The 18,179-nt window shown below is 25.4% G+C and overlaps 1 protein-coding gene across 1 annotated transcript in view; it reads right to left on the reverse strand.

Moving 5' to 3' along the window:
* LOC111642502 (transmembrane protein 62-like) overlaps positions 1–18,179 on the reverse strand; it is an 80,596-nt gene that overhangs the window by 55,516 nt on the left and 6,901 nt on the right. The window contains exons 2-5 of the mRNA XM_023388855.1: positions 9,474–9,585; positions 7,582–7,719; positions 4,348–4,393; positions 1,101–1,248 (exon numbers count right to left, since the gene is read on the reverse strand). Of these exons, the coding sequence (XP_023244623.1) occupies positions 1,101–1,248; positions 4,348–4,393; positions 7,582–7,719; positions 9,474–9,585 (444 nt within the window). The remainder of the gene's footprint in view (positions 1–1,100; positions 1,249–4,347; positions 4,394–7,581; positions 7,720–9,473; positions 9,586–18,179) is intronic.

The raw sequence follows: 18,179 nt of genomic DNA on the forward strand, positions 1-18,179 counted from the left end.
ACAACATTAAAATTTATAACTATTTATTTTCAAAAAAGTATCAGTTTTGTTAGGTTAGTAATACATATTAGTGCAACAAAGAAACTGAAATAAGCATTATTAAATCCTATGTACCTGTATGGATTATATGAGCATTATCTGTAGCAATTTAGACTACAGATAATTCATTTTAATAAATATTAATTTTCTTAAGTTAACAACAGTTGTTTACAATAAACAACTCTTGTTAAAAAAGTTAATAACAAAAATTAATTTTCCCCCTCTTTTTTATCATTCTACTTCTAAAATTAAAACATTATTTAGAGAAATAATTCATTAATAATATTAACTGTAATTATTAATAATTAGATAAATGACAAATAAAGACATTTACACCAATATTTACATCAGTTAAAGGTCATTTCTTTCTATATAATAAAAAATTAGAAAATATTTGATCATATATCCCCTTATCTCATTTACATGGGATTAAATTATCTTCCAAGCCAAAAGAATAAAAATATTTTTATTAAAACAAACTAAATCTTACAAAAAAAAATAAAATTTAATATGTCATACAGTAGACTCTCCCACATCTGGCCATTCCATAACCAGAGTGATCAAAGACAACCAAAAATTTTTTAAAAATTGTACACTACTCTGGGTCTTACCTTTCCATATAGCAGTGTGTACAATTTTTAATTTTTTTTAATTAAGGCTGCCTTGAAGTTTGTAGAACAATGCATCAACTACTGCTGACATGATAACAATAAGGCATTGGTGTGATGTTGCAGCTCGTAAGTGAATTGAGACGAACAAAACAACAACTTTAACATAATATTTTGAAAATTAATTGTAATTGTCAAAAACAAGTGTCAAAGTCAAAATAACCATTTTTTTTAATACATACAGTAGAAATATGTTACAATCTTATTTAAAAGTTCTCAAACTCATTTATTTGGATTTTCCTAATATACAGATTACATAATTTGGATATTGGAGAGTCTACTATTTAAAGATTAGAAATAATTTTTATTAATTTATGATATCACTTGAAAATTATATTAAATTTAAAATTTTAATATAAAATACTTTAAATTGACATAAAGATAACATTTTACCTGATTTATAATTCCCAAAAAGTTAAATGGACGTTTTGGACCAGGTTCAAGACATGCATTTATTCCAATAAATGTGTATGTATCAGAACCATGATGAAATGTATAATTATAGGAACGATTATGCTTGTGTCCCTGAATGGAATATCTTCTGTTAAAGGGAAAAAAACCTAAGATTATAAAATATGTAAAAAATATATATATTTTATATATATATATATAACACAACAAAATATATGAAATCTAAACCACAAGAAATAATCAGAATATATTTCTTGTTTAGTAAAATTTACTAATTCTGAGACTTAACTTAAAACATAAAATTTATATTAAAATTTACATGTATTTTACAAGAAATGTACAGTTGACCCTCTATAACACTGTTGATAATTCCATTTTATATGAATTCCGTATTGTACGAGTCACTTAGTTTTTACAAATACATGTGCCGGGCTGTGAATGGCTCATGTATTTGTAAAATCTAAGTGACTCGTACAACATGGAATTCGTATAAAACGGAATTATCAACAGTGTGGGGGGTCAACTGAGATACAATAAAAATTTAGTAAATATCCAAAACTTCTAAGAAAGTTCTGGGGAAGATTTGTAATTTATATTACATACATTATAATGAATTATTAACTGTAACAAATTGTTTCATTGTATTTAATTCTTATATTAACTTATCACTGCCAATCATTTAAAAATACAAGTATTTTGTAAGTTTTAATTATATCTTATGACAATAAACCAAACAAACTAAATCATTACTGAAATTAATATAAAAAAATTTTATTACAAATTATTAATTAATAATATTAATGGCTATAGTCATTTCCTTAACTATGATTTTTTTTAGTATCAGATGTCAAAATTATACATGTCAAAGAAAAGTTTCAACTTGAGGTAATTAAATTACAGAATATCATCAAATTAAAATTGATAAATGAATATAAATGTATACAGATTAATTTTAAATATTTATAAATATCTTATCATTTAAATCAGTAAATTATTTGAAATCAATTAATAAAGTTAATTTTTTTTGTTTAGGTAGAATAAAATAATATTTTTTTTAGATTTCAATTCCTTCAATATTATATAAATTTGATAAATGCAATACATTCTGGAAATAACATTATGTATACTTTAAATACATAAACTTGAATTATATAATTTGATTCAAAATTCTGTAAATTTAATTATTTAATGTCTATAATAATTTCCCTAAATCAACATTAGTCTAAATTCATTTTATATTTGTCATAGTAATTAACAAAAACTTTGTTTAAAAACATAATCTAAAAATTCAAAATTAAACTTATATATATCATACAGAATATAAAAAAAGCTATACAATAATATTTATCAAGATTGTAAGAACCAATAAATATTTTAAAAAGTATGTTGTGAATAACCGACAAGATTATATTTTATTCTAACAAATTATAATATGATAAGTTAAAAATTGAATAAGAAATGAAAGAAACAAATGACTTGTAAAAGATGTCTAAATATTAATTAATTAATTTAAAATGTTATAAAGAAAATACTTATTTGATGAATAAGGGATGGGATTTATGAAAAAAATGATTTCAAACTATTAAATAATGAAAAAACTTGTGATACCTCACAATATCTTATCAATGCAAAAAGTTTAAAAGATTATTGAACTTGTCATTGTTAGTGAATGTCCTACGTGGCAGTGTCCAGCAACCACAGGCATGAACATGCTACCAAGTGGAGCAAAGATAAACAAGTGATTGTGCTTGTCTTGAGTGACTGTATTTAGTGTGCAGTGACCACCAGATAATGCTTTACATGCATCTGCAGGAAGCAGCTACCAAACAAGTTTGATTGCTACTTCTATTGCATGTGCTTCCAAAGAAGAAAAGATGGATTATCTTTTATTTCATGATACAAATGATGAAATTCACCAAATTCACGTTATTTCTTATAAATATTGTTTGTCTTTTGCTTACAAGAAGCTTCGGTAATACAATATAGAAATCTATTTTCTATAGCAAGCATTCAACAAAGTCATCTCATCACCATTTTGTAAACAGTACATGTTCATTTTGGATAGAGATAGGTCACAAACTAGAAGCACATACAAAGATTCTTTCCACCCACAGTTGCTGGACACTGCTACATAGGAAGTAGCCTTACTAATAATAAAATCTTCAGTTTAAGCATAACTTTAAGTATCAAAAGATGCAATGAAAGGTTTCTCGATCTTTACAATTGCCATAAGCATAGATATCAAAATCAAGACATAAAGACATTCTTCCTTTTATTTTATTTGCTTTTTTTAGCTGAAAGAACTGTTTACTAAGATCTTACTTTGAATATTGCTACAATGTAGACAAAACATCATATTTGAAGTCTTTAATCATTTAAGAAATCCAATTTGCAGAAAACAATTAAATCTTTGGCAAAATCACTAGCTGCTTTGACATAATAATGCACAGTTGTTTAACATTCTTTCAGTAGATGTATTTATGAGAAAATTTTTTCACTCAGAACAATATTCTTATTCACTTAATCTGACTTGCAACTGTTTTTCCTTTCCAACATCTACATTTTTTGAATAATTGAAAATATTCAAAAGAACAGCAAAGAACTTCACAAGCATTTTTGACAACTTAAATTTTGTGACAATGTATAATTATACATTTTAAGGGGTAATACCTTATTTTATAAAAATGTTTATTAAACAACTATTTTTCTGTAAAGCTAATACAATTTTATTTTATGAACCTGTGAGTTGTTAAGTCATATCTGTAGTCAAGAAGGTTCAATAAACCTAATTTCTGTTTGTTTTATAGAATTGAACATAAACTTTTATGTTTTATTTTTATTTAATTTATGTTTAATTAAAGCTTTTTATTTGTTTAAAGAAAAAAACTTAATATTCCTAATTTACTAATGCTAAAGCTGTATCTTAATTTATGACTTAATGTAAATTAATAAAATTAGTGTGTTAAATAATATATGGATTTATTTGAATAAAATATACATTTATAAATAAACAAAATAAAATAATGATACATTCTATAAGTTTTTATTAAAAAAATACCTGAAACTTAAAAATATTTGTACATTATAATGTATGTACTGTACATATGTATATAAGCATTTTATGCATGTATTTGTATGCATGAGCATTCTTATATTAATTTGTTGATATTTCTTTTAATAAATTTTAATCCTAAACCAGTGAATGAAAACAATAAGATTAACTGATTACCTGAATAAATTATCTTCTTTATCTAATGACACAGTATTAAAATTATCTGTGGATAAATTAAAATATAATTATTTCATAGTATAAAACATGATCAATTATATGATTACAAATAAAATTTAATAAACTTAATAATAACGCAAACATTTATAGATACAATATTGTTCAAATACTTCATTTTTATGAATTAGCATGTTTATTTCAGAGCAGCATATTTATAATGCAGATGTGTTCAGTGACATATAGATTTAAGAATTACAGTTAAGATATAAATTTCTTCAAATATCAATATATTCAGATCAACAGCAAGAAAAAGTGAAGGGGAGAAAATCATAATGCTTTTAAAGCAATTAACTAAGATATCAAAATGAAAAAATGTGTTGTGACTGAATATAAAAACAAATCTCTTGATATTATATGTTCTAAATCAATCATTAATTAAAATAATTAGTGATTCAGAGTCTCAAGTAGAAAACAATGAGCAGAATTTTATTTTATTTTAAATGATGGATAAAGATAGTCTATCAATCTTTTCAACAAAAATTCTTCTGTAACGACAATGACTTTTTTTAAGATTTACAAAATAACATTTCCTGGTAGTCTCTAATTCTGTCATTTCAAAAATATTCAATTGCTAGCATACATAAATAAATTAGCAAAACTAATTTACTTCTATCATCCAAAGAACTTTGAAAAGTAAAATAGCATTTTGTTTTTCTTCACTTATTATATCTCAACATATTAAATTCAACTGGAAAATTTGATACATGAATTTTACATTAAATTTACTAAAAAGACTACAGAAAATAATCAAGAGCATAAAATAATTTTTTTGAAATATTCCTCAGCTATTCATAGATGTATAACCTTATATGATTCAAAAGATTTAAAGACAAAATAATCCTTGTATTTTGTGATATCATTTAACAAAAGGTTCTCAAATAACTAGTATATTATAATAGTATACTTGTGTCCACTTTGGACATTCTTATAAACTAGGACTTGTTATACTGAGAAGAGAGAAACATACCATTTCCAATTAAAATATATTTAACAAGATTACATTACAATAAATATGTTTTAGTTGGAAATGATGTGTTTCTCTTCCCTCAGTATAACAAATCCTAGTTTATAAGAATGTCCAAAGTGGACACAAGACACAAGTATAATATAAGTAATTAAAAAGACAAGAAGCATGTATCAACATGGTATATTATTGTTTGAAAAACATAAGTGGAAAAAATTATTAAATGAATTTTGTTACTAAACTCTAAGAAGTTGTTTGAGTGATGAAAATTATTACGTTTTTAATCAAATTATTTATATGATACTAACGATCAAGATGAGACTGAATGAATCTGAGTTTATGATAACTTGTTGATTAACAAGTTATAAGAAACTTAAAGATGTCACTCAGAATCCATAATTCTATCAGATATACAATCAAAGATAATTAGAATATAATCTTATTTTCTGCTTTGTTTTGAAAAATAATCCCTTAAATAAATTCCATGTAAAAATATTTATATTTGAATAAATTGAATATATTTGACATCACACATTTAAAAAATCAATTTTCAGAAGACTTAGCAACAAACAAATTCAACTTCTATAGATAACCGATCTTTTTATAATTATTCTGCTAGATACAGAAATGAATATAAAATTTGATACACCAATTATGTCATTTCAAAATGATACAAAGTAATTCTTCTTTAATTTAAAATATCATGGTTGATATTTAATGCCACAAAATTAACTTAATAAAAATTAAAAACAGATTGTATCAGCTTTTTATATTTTTCATTATACATTTAATTTCTTATATATTTATTTTAAAGAAGGAAATTGTATATAGAAGAATAAAGTAATATATAAAAAAAGAAAAGCTTATAATGTTTGTAAATGTGTTTCTTTTTTTTTTTTTTTATAAACTTATACTTCTAAAATTTTAATTTGTTATGATATAATGTATAAGTATATATAAACAAAACATATCCCTGTGTTAATCTTATCATTTTCTGTTTATAATAAAAATTTTGCATAAACTTAAATAATTGAAGCTAGCTAGCTTATAGAACATATTGAAGACTTCTTTTATCAGTTGTATGATCTTTCCTTTCTAAATTTTATACCATATACTACTATTAGCTACTTTAATTATTATAAACAATTAATATACTGTATGTTTTTTTCTGTCAGATAATAATAGATTATTTTTATGTTTTACAATACACATTTATCTAAAATATTGCAATTACTCAAAAATTTTATAATAATTTTTTAAAAATAATAAAGATTTTTACTACAATAAGTGATATTTACAGAAAGTAGAATAAAAGTTGAGAGTAAAATTTATAAAAGAAAAAAAAAATCAAAATTACTAAGAAAACAAAAACATTAAAATCAAAAATCAATTTAGCATTGTAACAGTATGGTTTCATCTGACTAAGTTTACCACAGTTATTTAACATTTTTTTTCTGTATTATAATGATCTTTAAAGATTTATTTTTAAAAAATTTAATATAAAAGCTGTAGATAAAAACTTTGTAGTTAATGAAAAAAATGAAGTAAAATAAACCATACTAATACATCTATTTAGATTAAAAATTTTGCCAAATTTATTAAAAGTGCAGAAAATAATAGAAATTTATTAGTTTATAAGAAATATGAAAAACATAGACAAAATAATTCATACTACACTATAGCATTTACAGCACACTACTATGTTTTTTATGGTATTTTTTACAGTAACAAAATATAAAATATTAAACTAAATACTTAGAAATACAAAATATCTACCTATATTTTAAATATACTGTTTATTTCTAATGCTTAGTTCAAGAAGCCAGAATAAAAAGAGTAGTGAGACATTTCTGTTCTGAAATGTTTTCATTCTCTTTTTATTTTGGTTTCCTGAACTAAGCATTAGAAATAAACAATTTATTCGAGTAAATATGGTGCCAAGTGTTTGTAAAGATATTAATTTATCTATATGTTATTGATATGAAATATTTTATTACTATTAAATTAATTCTGATTAAATATAATTAAAATGATATTCCATGTAATATAGAAGAAATAAAATAATCAATTTTTATTTTTATTTTCACTATAATATAAATTTCTGACTTATTTATAATATCGTTTTAATGTAAATAAATTTATTTAAATTTAAAAACTGGATCTAAGTAATTATATTTAAGAATTTAATCTCTAAATTAAATTTTGATTACCATGGTTTCCCCGAATATCTAACCACACAGTTTCCTTGGCAACACCACTTTCAAACAAAATCTTTTGATAGGTTTTCCATTCTTCTTCAAATTGTCGTGAACCAAGATGGTCAGGTGTTGTTGCATCAACGAGATCACCTAAAAATTAAATAATCAAGTTTAAATATGTAAAATTCAAATTAACACTTTATGTAATAGAGTACTTTTCTACAGTATTTTGAAAGTCAAAATAAATTCATATTATTCTCATTTTAAAAATAAAAAATTAAGTCTACATTCAAGTTAAATATTAAATTATTCCTATTAAAAGAAAAGAAAATATCTAAAAATTAATGAATCTGGTAAAGATGAGCAATTTATTGTTTACCATTAAATAAAATATCTAAAAAATAGAATAGAATATTTTTTTTAATTATTTATATATTTTAAGCTCTGTCAGTATTGTGTTTTGATGTTAAATTATATTTGTAAAACAAGCAAAGTCCAAATTCTAACATTACTTTAATATCTTACTTAATAACTTTATATAACAAATAATATATTGCAGTTCCTATTTCATTTTTAACTTAATATTTATTAACAAGAATCATTGAAAAACTCTTACATTTAATAATAATTATGAGAATATTAAATAAATATTTTTAATGTAAGAAGAGAAACTAAAAATTGTTTTAAAAATTTAAATGTTTTGTTTTTATAAATTGAAACTTAAAAATGTTCATTCATCATATTCAAGAGTCTGATTTTTTTAAAATGGTTTCTTAGTAAGAAATGTAGTAGAAAATTTCAAATACATTAGTAATCTGCAAATATTATATGCATGTTTATTCAATTGAATATAATTAGGAGTGGAGTACTGAAAATCGAAATAATTCATATTCATAATTTCTTCATTAGATTACATACAAATTCAATTATTCTTTTCTTTTTTCTTCAATTTAATTCAGGTATTTCTAAATTTTAAAAAAATTATTCTACATTGCATAAAGAAATTGGTTTACTTGCTATAATAATAACAAATTATAGATATTTTCCTTAAAAAATTATGAAATTTATTAATTTAAACAGTGAATTTATTTGAAACCATAACAAAATAGGAAGATATTTTGTTTAGTAATTTTAGTTAATAATGCTTAATGTATCTATAGAAAAATATTTATTTAATTTGGCAAGTATAAAAGATAACTAGCCAAATATAAACAGAAATTTGAAGTTAAATATTCAAAAATCCTCAAAAAACTTTCAAAAAAGTTTATTAAATAATATTTTTAACATTTAACTAACTAATTTTTCTTTTAAGTATTAAATTATTAATAAATGATTTTTTAAAATTCTTTTTTATCTTTCTTTAATTAAGAAAAAATAACAAATCAAAAGCATTGTATTTATATTAATGTTTATGAGGTCCAATAGAACATTTCATGACTCCACAATTTTGTAAAGTTCAAACTCTTGGTTTGAATATATGTTCTTAAGAAACCTATGATAGAAATAGACTTATGTTAAAAGAAAAATGGGTATTTTTATAATCTTTTTTTTGTTTTTAATATATAGCAATTTATAAATAACATTTGTATAATGAGAAAATTGTATACTGTGCATATAATAAAAAATGATGTATATAAAGTATATGTAAAGTGATATATATGGTATATAATATTGTATATACAGTACATGCAGAGCTGTAGCAATTCACTGGCAATGGGGCAAGTGCTAAGGGTGCAAGGCATGATGTTCGTGAGGTGTGAGGGGTGCTTAGCACTCCTCATGCCTCACAATGCCTCAGTTCTTTGCTACGCCTCATAAACATATGAATCATAGACTAAAAGACTAATGCATCACCAAGGGTGCCACACATATTGCTATGGCTCTGAGTATAAAATAAAAGTTACCTGTTGCAAGAACAACTGATGGTTGAATTACAGGTATTACTTCTTTACAAAATCTTTTTAAATCAGGTCCTCTGGTGAAATCTCTAAACAAACTAAGATGGATATCTGAGACCTAAAATAAAATACAATTTATATAAATTACAAAATATATATATATTTAAAATATTTATATCAATAATATATTATAAATATATTTAATGCAACTGTCATCCTTCAAATGGAGATATTAAAGACTTTCACTTATTAAACTTACAAGATTTTACTGTGTAAGATTATAAATTCAAGTGTACGTCATCTATAGCCTAATCTATTGTTCATCAGTTTTATTAATCTATAGTCTATAGAATATATAAAGTATAATCTGATATTAATATATTTTTAGATTCAAATTAATTCAGTCATCCTATGAAAATAAATATCAATTTACTTTAAAAACAGTCATATGGCATACATTGTCTACTTGTTCGAATATTACATAAATGTATTTATTATCCAAAGAAATAGCCAATATTTGTATAAACTATATTTTGTTTTACAATTTAAAACAAGTTCATAGTGCATAACAGAACATGCTAAATGGAAAATAAAACTTATACGTCAGTCACTGAATGTGTAACAAGGTGGAGTTTGTCTGAAATTTGGCTGTGTATTGTCCGGAAAGCAATATATTTTTCTAAAATTTAAAAACTGCAAATTGCTGAACTGATAGGCCATCAAGGAATTAGTTCATTTGTCCAATATGATAGACGGTTAGTCCATAATTGCTATAAAGTTCTTTCAAATTCAACTGTTAATATATTTTTAAATTATCATTTTTCAATATTAACCAATTATTCTTTCTTCAGAAATTTTATATGTACCTTTTTTAGTTGATGTATAGGTCTTAAAAAAAATACACTTTTTAATCAAACATATACTAGAAGCAACTGCCATTCATTTCTTTGTGATGTTTAATAAATAATAATCATTTTTGTATAATAGACAGCATTTTCTATAGATTTGTAGATAATTTTTGCCATTGTGCTTTGAAATATTTACATAAAGTCACAGTATTGTTTATTTTACAGCAAATTTTATTACTGAAAATAAAGTAAAGCTGAAAGTCAAAACAAAAACAACTGTGCTTAACTTTTCTGTCAAATTAAACATAAACTAACTAAAAATTATGTGTAACTTGCTAGTATTAAATAGGGAAAAACATGTTTGAAAAATTAATTCAGAGAAGCATTTTAAAATGAATTATAGATGATTCCACTAATTTCGAATGTAGAATGTAGAATGTTTATAAACATTATGCATTATAAAGTGAAAGATTAAGTTAAAAAATAATGTAATTTCAAATCTCATACTGTAGTAAAATTTAATTATTACACTAAATATAATTTTTAACAATTTTAAATTCACACTTCATTTTTATTAGGTAGCCAAATGTTTTATTTGTAAAAATGTTTTTAGACTTTTCAAGCCAGCTTGTCACAAAATTGTTGTAATAGAACATTGAATTTACATATAAAACCAAATCTGATATAAGTTAATAATCAATACCACAAGATTGTTATTGAGCTAATGGCTGATTAATTATTTAAGGTACAAGTAATTTAAACTAGAGATAGGAAATTAAGCCACCATCTCATATTAATTAGTATCTTAATAATTAATTAGCCATATTGTAGCTGTAAGAATTCAACTGCATCAATTAATTATTAACATTAATTTATAAATATATTCACTTTTAATGTAGTTAATGTTTATTTTAATATATAAAAACAATATCTTAATAGACATTTTCTTAAATAGTCTTGGGTTAATTGATTTACATAATTTTTCAGAAATGTGAATTGTTAACAAGAGGTTGACATTTATCATTAAATAAATAATCAATTATATTGCAATATGGTTTGTATAATCTTATCAACTAACATATAAATCATTGTATAACTTTAATTCATTAAAATCAAACACATTCAAAATATTTGCAAGTTCTACTAGCCAAACACATATAACATTAGTAATTATCAAAGTTAAAAAAGAGAAGTGGAGCTGGTGATGAATTTAAGCCATCAACTTTTGGGAATGCAGCCAGCCTAACTCTGCCAAGTGAGCAAGTCTGATCTAATAGTTAGTGATAATTCTGATAACTTTAAATATGTAACGTTAAGAGCATATAACGTCAATGTCATCTAAATAATTTTTAAACCTCTTAATCAAGATATAAACTTAAATAATGAATATATTTATAATATAAAAACACTAATAAATATTGTTTTTCACATATATTTTTCCATTAATTCTTTCAATTCACAAAGATTAAAAGGATGAATAACCTCCGAATAAACCTATCATTGTAAAAGTGTGAAAGGTATTGATTTGAAGTTTTGTTCTAGCTTTGTTTTTTTATATGTTAAAAAATACTTAAATATAATTTAACTTAACATTTGTGCAATAAAATATCACCTTACTATGTTAAATAATAATTCAAAAAACTGAATGGACTAAATAAAAATGAAGTAAATTGATAATGAAATGATGATAAAAGAAGAGGCATATTAAAACATGGGTAAGTTTCAAACAAATTATTTATCTGCAAATGTTTGAATGCTAATTTTGTGTTTGTAAAGATGACTTGAATATTTTGTTTGTAATAAAAACAGTAATGATTAGGTTAGAAAAGAATATAGAACCACATGCTTTACTTATTTCATAACATGTATAATTTTATGTAATTGTATGTATATTTTTATTATAACTTAATTCTAATTACTTTAAACTTTAAATCTCTGAACTATTTCATTACTTTTATTATTTTACAAATCCCCTTGTGTTCAGAATACCATATAATTCTGTTTTAATTTTACTCTAATAACCACAAACTATTTAACCTTATTTATATACCCTACTTATTATACTTCCTTGTAAAATTTAAATATTTTACTTTTTCAAAGCTAGCATCTTTCATTCAATTTATAGCCTACTAACTTATATGTATTTTACATTTATTCATTATATTTACAATGAAGATTCAATAGAATTTCCATTTTTGTCATTTTATTGTTTAAATTGATATTGAATGAATTTATGACAAGACAGCACTATCACAGATAATTCATATATTGAAACATACTTCTGACAATTTGAATTTTGTAAATATTTAAATAGTAATAAAATATTAACATTTAATTTCACTTTGGCATAATATATGCTTTATAATTAATACCAATTACTATAAATCAAAACAGTTATATTGGATAATTATGCTGTTTGTTAACAGTCCTATTACAAGTTTCTTTAAATGTGTATTATTGCACTGACATAAATTGGCATAATTTATCTCCAATGATGTCAAATTTTATGGGTATCACCTGAATAGTCAAGGAAGGTTAGGAAGATGCTTCTAAAAAATACAGATAATAATAATAATAATAATAATAATAATAATTTTAATACAAAATTAAAAACTAATAGAAAAAAATTTAATTTAATTTATTTAAATATAATACTGATATGAAGTTTTTGTTGTCTTAAAATATTTTTTCACAGATGGCTAGATGCCCAAGGCAGCTAAGGCATTAGCCTACCATGCTGGAGGACCCAGAATTGAATCCAGGCGAATAAGTCAACAGGAATTTCCTATGTTCTGTATATATTGGTCCCTATTCATCATCATCTGGCTGCCCCTATTTTGGGCCTGCCAAACTCACAATGGATATAGAAAAAGAAAAGATTGTCTTGGTGTCCACAGGATGAAAAGAGAAGAAAATATATATTTCTTCATCCTAAAAAAACATTTCTGTTAATAAAATATAAGAATATATATGATTTTTATGATTTATTTGTTTGTCCTTACAGAACTTACTTTCTAGATAAGCTATTGATGAGTGTAATTTATAAATAACAAGCGATTATTTATTGTGACATTGTCACAATGCTAGGCTGCAATTTTTAATGTATTTGATTTAAAATTTGTGCTCTTCACCTCAAATTAGTAGTGGCTTGCCCCTGTACAACATACTTTTCCTTTAACAATAGAATCATGCCAGTCATCTATCTAACACCTCACAAGAGAAAATTTCCATATTGAAATAAAATGACTTTTGGTTTGCATTGGAAGTTTGTATATAGTTAATCGGGGCCTCCTGCCCTTAAGGTTTCCATATCTGATCTTGTCTTTTGTCTATCTAACTTTGTTCTCAAGATTAAGGAAAGACAATGGACAGACAAAAGTACAAATTTATAAATTGCAACCAAATATTTGGAAGCCAGATATGTTAAAAAATTTGTAATTTTCTGCTTTCAAAATGGCAACAAAAGAAAATGCTTTATGCTTATGAGTTTTACACATTAAATAAAACATTAAGAAAAAAGTTTACTGTAAACCATTCTGCAAAATGAGGAGTTTCAAAATAGATTATATAGTGCCTTCTCCAATGTTTTAAGAGTGCATTATCACCAGAGAAAAATGAAAATTCTAATGAAAGCCAGGTTGGAAGGCTTGAAGAGGACTATTGAAGCCAGCAATAAGATTTCAATCCAATCTAAAATTTGCACTGCAATCTAAAGTCAAATCAACTTTGTTCAATAATAGAGACTTATAGAATTACAAAAATAAAAGATAATGTACAGCATTTCATTACTTTTCAAATGACTATTTAGTTCATAGATTTTCCTTTTTTTCAAGGTAAAAACTATAGTACATAAACTTATGTGGATTTTTTGTGGACACCTATTACATTCTTTGTATTATTGTAAAATGACATGTTATATGATTTATTTTTTTAATTCAAAAATTATATTTGCCATTGAATATTGTATTAATAGCATATCTGTGAATAAATGTTATAACTTTGTTATATGTCTCACATACAAAATTTTCTATGTATCATTTATAATTTAAAAAGCATAAAGCAATTGTTTGAATAAAGCATTTGTTAAATAATGATAAATGAGTTTAATATATTAATCAGCTGTTATTGTCATACAACAGATATTAATGCTTATTTACTGTCAAATGTTCATCTTAATTCATATTTGAACTGACATACGTACCAAGTAATGTCATCTGTCTTATTTCAAATTACAGGTAACCCCCGTACAACACGGGAGTTACGTTCCAAAAAATTGCCGTGTTATGCGAATCTGTGTTATATGAAACAAAGAACTAGTGCGAAAAGGGGGGGTTAGGTTCCAAAAATTAAAAAACATACTGTTAAATCCTTATTTAAATTGGATTTATTATTCATTTTTTTCATAGGTTCATACTTATAGGTTCATAGTTTTATAGGTTCATAGTTTTTTCATAGGTTTTTTTCATACTTATTTATTATTTAAGTAAATATTTTATCAGAGGATTATTCATCTTATANTTTTTCATAGGTTCATACTTATAGGTTCATAGTTTTATAGGTTCATAGTTTTTTCATAAGTTTTTTTCATACTTATTTATTATTTAAGTAAATATTTTATCAGAGGATTATTCATCTTATATGATGATCTCAGCATGAGCATCATCAACTGGTAACAGTTTTTGGGTGCGTTCGTTAATAGCAGTCGCTCTGCAACAGGAGTGTGCTGCTGTTTGTAGGCATTTATAAACAATGGTGAAAGAACGATGGCAGCACCCGCACTATCGATAGTATCGTGATGGAGGAATCTATAATTCTAAAATGAGCTTTTAGAGGCAAAAGAAGGGTCCCAATTGTAAAATTTAACCATTAAATGAATTATTGTTGAAAAAGCATTCAAAGTAGCCATAAAAACAATTAGAATGCTCACGCGGAGTTACATGGAAGTATAAAAGAACACACTCTTTATTACATTTCGTGTTGTACGAGGGTTTAACCCAATTCCCGAACCATGTTAGAAAATCACCGTGCTATAAAACCACCGTGTTATACAGGGGATGTTCCCAATTCTCTAACCGTGTTAGAGTGAATCTGTGCTATAGAAGTGCCGTGTTATATGGGGGTTACCTGTATATCAATTCAAGCTTCTATTAACAAGAAACTGATAACAAAAAACTGCTGTCTGTTTATAACTTGTTTACTTTAGATATGTCAATATAACATCAATCTTATTCACCTTTCATATAATCTAAAAATCTTTTAATGTCCATAGCTCAAGATCTGTGGGCATTCAAAGCTTTTGAGAGATTATGAGGCTGGATCAGAAACTGATAATAACAAGTAGGCCAAAAATTTGGAACTCCTGGCCTACTTAATCAGTTTGTGTAGAACTTTATGACATAGCAATTACTTAAAAAGAGAGAAAAAAAACTGCAAATATATTTATTTTTATTGAATTTCAATTACATTTTTAATGTTTAGTGATATTGTAAAAATATTAATATATGAGTTCATAAAAAAATTTAAAACTTTATAAATAGCTTAGAGCAAAACTTATTAACAAGTTTAAGAAAGATTTATTATTTATCAGCTGGAAATACTATAATGAAAAGATAATGCCACAATGACCAACACTGTATGCTTTACTGATTAATTTTTCTTTAATGTAAGATTTTCTTTCATGTATAAACTACAGAAAAACTTTTTAGTTCAAAAATTGATTAGCTGCAAAATCTAAGCTCATAATAAAATATTTTATTTAATTTGTTAAAAGAAGAAAACTAAGTATTTGACTATTGACAATTGACTATCTACTCCAGTGGTTCACAATGGGAGTTATATGGTCCTCCAAGATGCTCATGAAACATTTCAGAGAGGTAAGAGAAAAATGCAAAAATCTGGAGGTCATAGAATTGCCAGGGAACCACCTGAACTATAAAGAAATTATATTAATTTACAAAGTAAATATAAAAATTTATTTTCTATTTTATACAAATTAATTCCAAGTGTCACATTACAGAGTCCTAATTGAAAATATAGCAAGGAGGAAAACATAATTGGGAAAAGAAAATTTATATGATAAAATGAAACTAAGGTTCAAAAGTCTTTTAGAAATGGAAATCCCAGAATGGGTGATAAATCCTTTTACAGTAAATGATTGAGAACTACTGAGCTAATCAACAGAACTGATTTTTTTAAAATTAAACTTCTCATGCTGTTTCATTTTTAAAAAATTGTGAGGGTCGTAAAAGCGCGTAGAAATTTCGACTAATTACAAACTTTAACGTCAGAAAGTTTCTAAGACAGAATCGGGTCAAGGGGATGTGTTAGTGACAAAGCCCAGATGAGACGAAAACTTTCTCGAATTGTAAAACAAACGCGACGCGACGATAAATAACAGGGGGGAATGTCGACAGAGAGAGGGAGAGCTTTGTCGAGATGCGCGCGAACAAATATCGGGTCGAAGCAAGCGGGAGAAAGGGGGGGTCTAAGAACAAAAGGGATATCTGTGAAGTAAGAACGCGGTAGGGGATAAATGGCCACAAGAACATCTGGTGAACCGTTTGGGTTCCAAGATGACAGAGAAAAGGGACATAACGGAGTAAAATACGAGCGCGAACGTTAAAGGACCGTCATCACCTCTCCAACCTTTTCCCGACCCGAATCAGTCTCGGGTTTCGCCTAGAAACAAAGGAATGACCAATCAGAGTAAGGGAGAGGGTGAAAGGGACCAATCAAAAGGGTGAGATTCGGGGAAAATCTTATAAAACCCCCGAATCTCAAGGACACGGAGCAGATTCTCTCCAAGACGCCAGGCCCGCAGCACACGGACACATACTCAAGAGGTCAGGATAGCCGAGTCTCAGCCGTGCACTGGACTCCCCAGCATCCAGAACGCCATAACCGCCGAGCACCGCCGCATCATCGGACACCTGAACTCGCATCAAGGACGCAAGATCGTCAGTAGCTACCTCATTGAGCCCCGGGGCACAGAAGAAGCGAAACCTCAGCCGGCCAACGAACTTATTTTGTTATTCCTGTTGTGTAAGTTAACTTCATGTCAAAATAAACGGTTTTCGTGTAAGACACTTGTCATCTTTGTCTCCTACCGCCACCACCCACATATGGTTTGACCCTAGGTTTTCCTGACGCGCAATTAACGTATTGCCCCCAAAATCGGCGAACTTACAAAATGTAATAATATAATAAATAAAAAAACAAATTAAAATTTCTTTCTAGAAAATGTTTTTTTCTAACATTCATTATTTTACTAGCTATATTGATTAATAGGTGATCTTTTAAAATGCACTGTGTCATTCTCAAAATGACAAGCACAAGTGGAATCTATTACTGTACTATTTATTTTTTGTGAATGTTATAATGAAAAGATAATTTCACGATGATCAGCATGGATCTTCTAAGCTCTGCTGCATTCTTTATTATTTATTTAATTTTGCTGTAATTAACTTATATAAAAATGACCCGTCTTCATAAATTTACAATAGAAATTGCAATCTTTTCTTTCAAACTAATTTTTAATTTTTTAAAATTAGTTTTTAAACTAAATTTCTGCTGACTTCCATATAAAATTATTATTGAACAAAGTTCAGGTAGTCCAAATAGCAAATATAAATATTATTTTCCACAAAGTGTACTTATTTTGCTTATATTTGATAAAAATAATATTTAATGCATTACATCACAAAAAACAAGCTAAGCAGCAATATTAAAATTAGACTAAATTTTAAAATCTTAATTACTTTGAATTTGTTAATTTTGTTTTTACCTATCCAACAATACATTATAAAATTTAAAAATATGAACAAGTTTTGATAAAAAAGATATAATCAGTGTACAAACAAACAAT

The sequence above is a fragment of the Centruroides sculpturatus genome, unplaced genomic scaffold, assembly GCF_000671375.1.
Source record: "Centruroides sculpturatus isolate CEXI.00-Female unplaced genomic scaffold, Cexi_2.0 scaffold1650, whole genome shotgun sequence".
Taxonomy (NCBI): Eukaryota; Metazoa; Arthropoda; class Arachnida; order Scorpiones; family Buthidae; genus Centruroides; species Centruroides sculpturatus.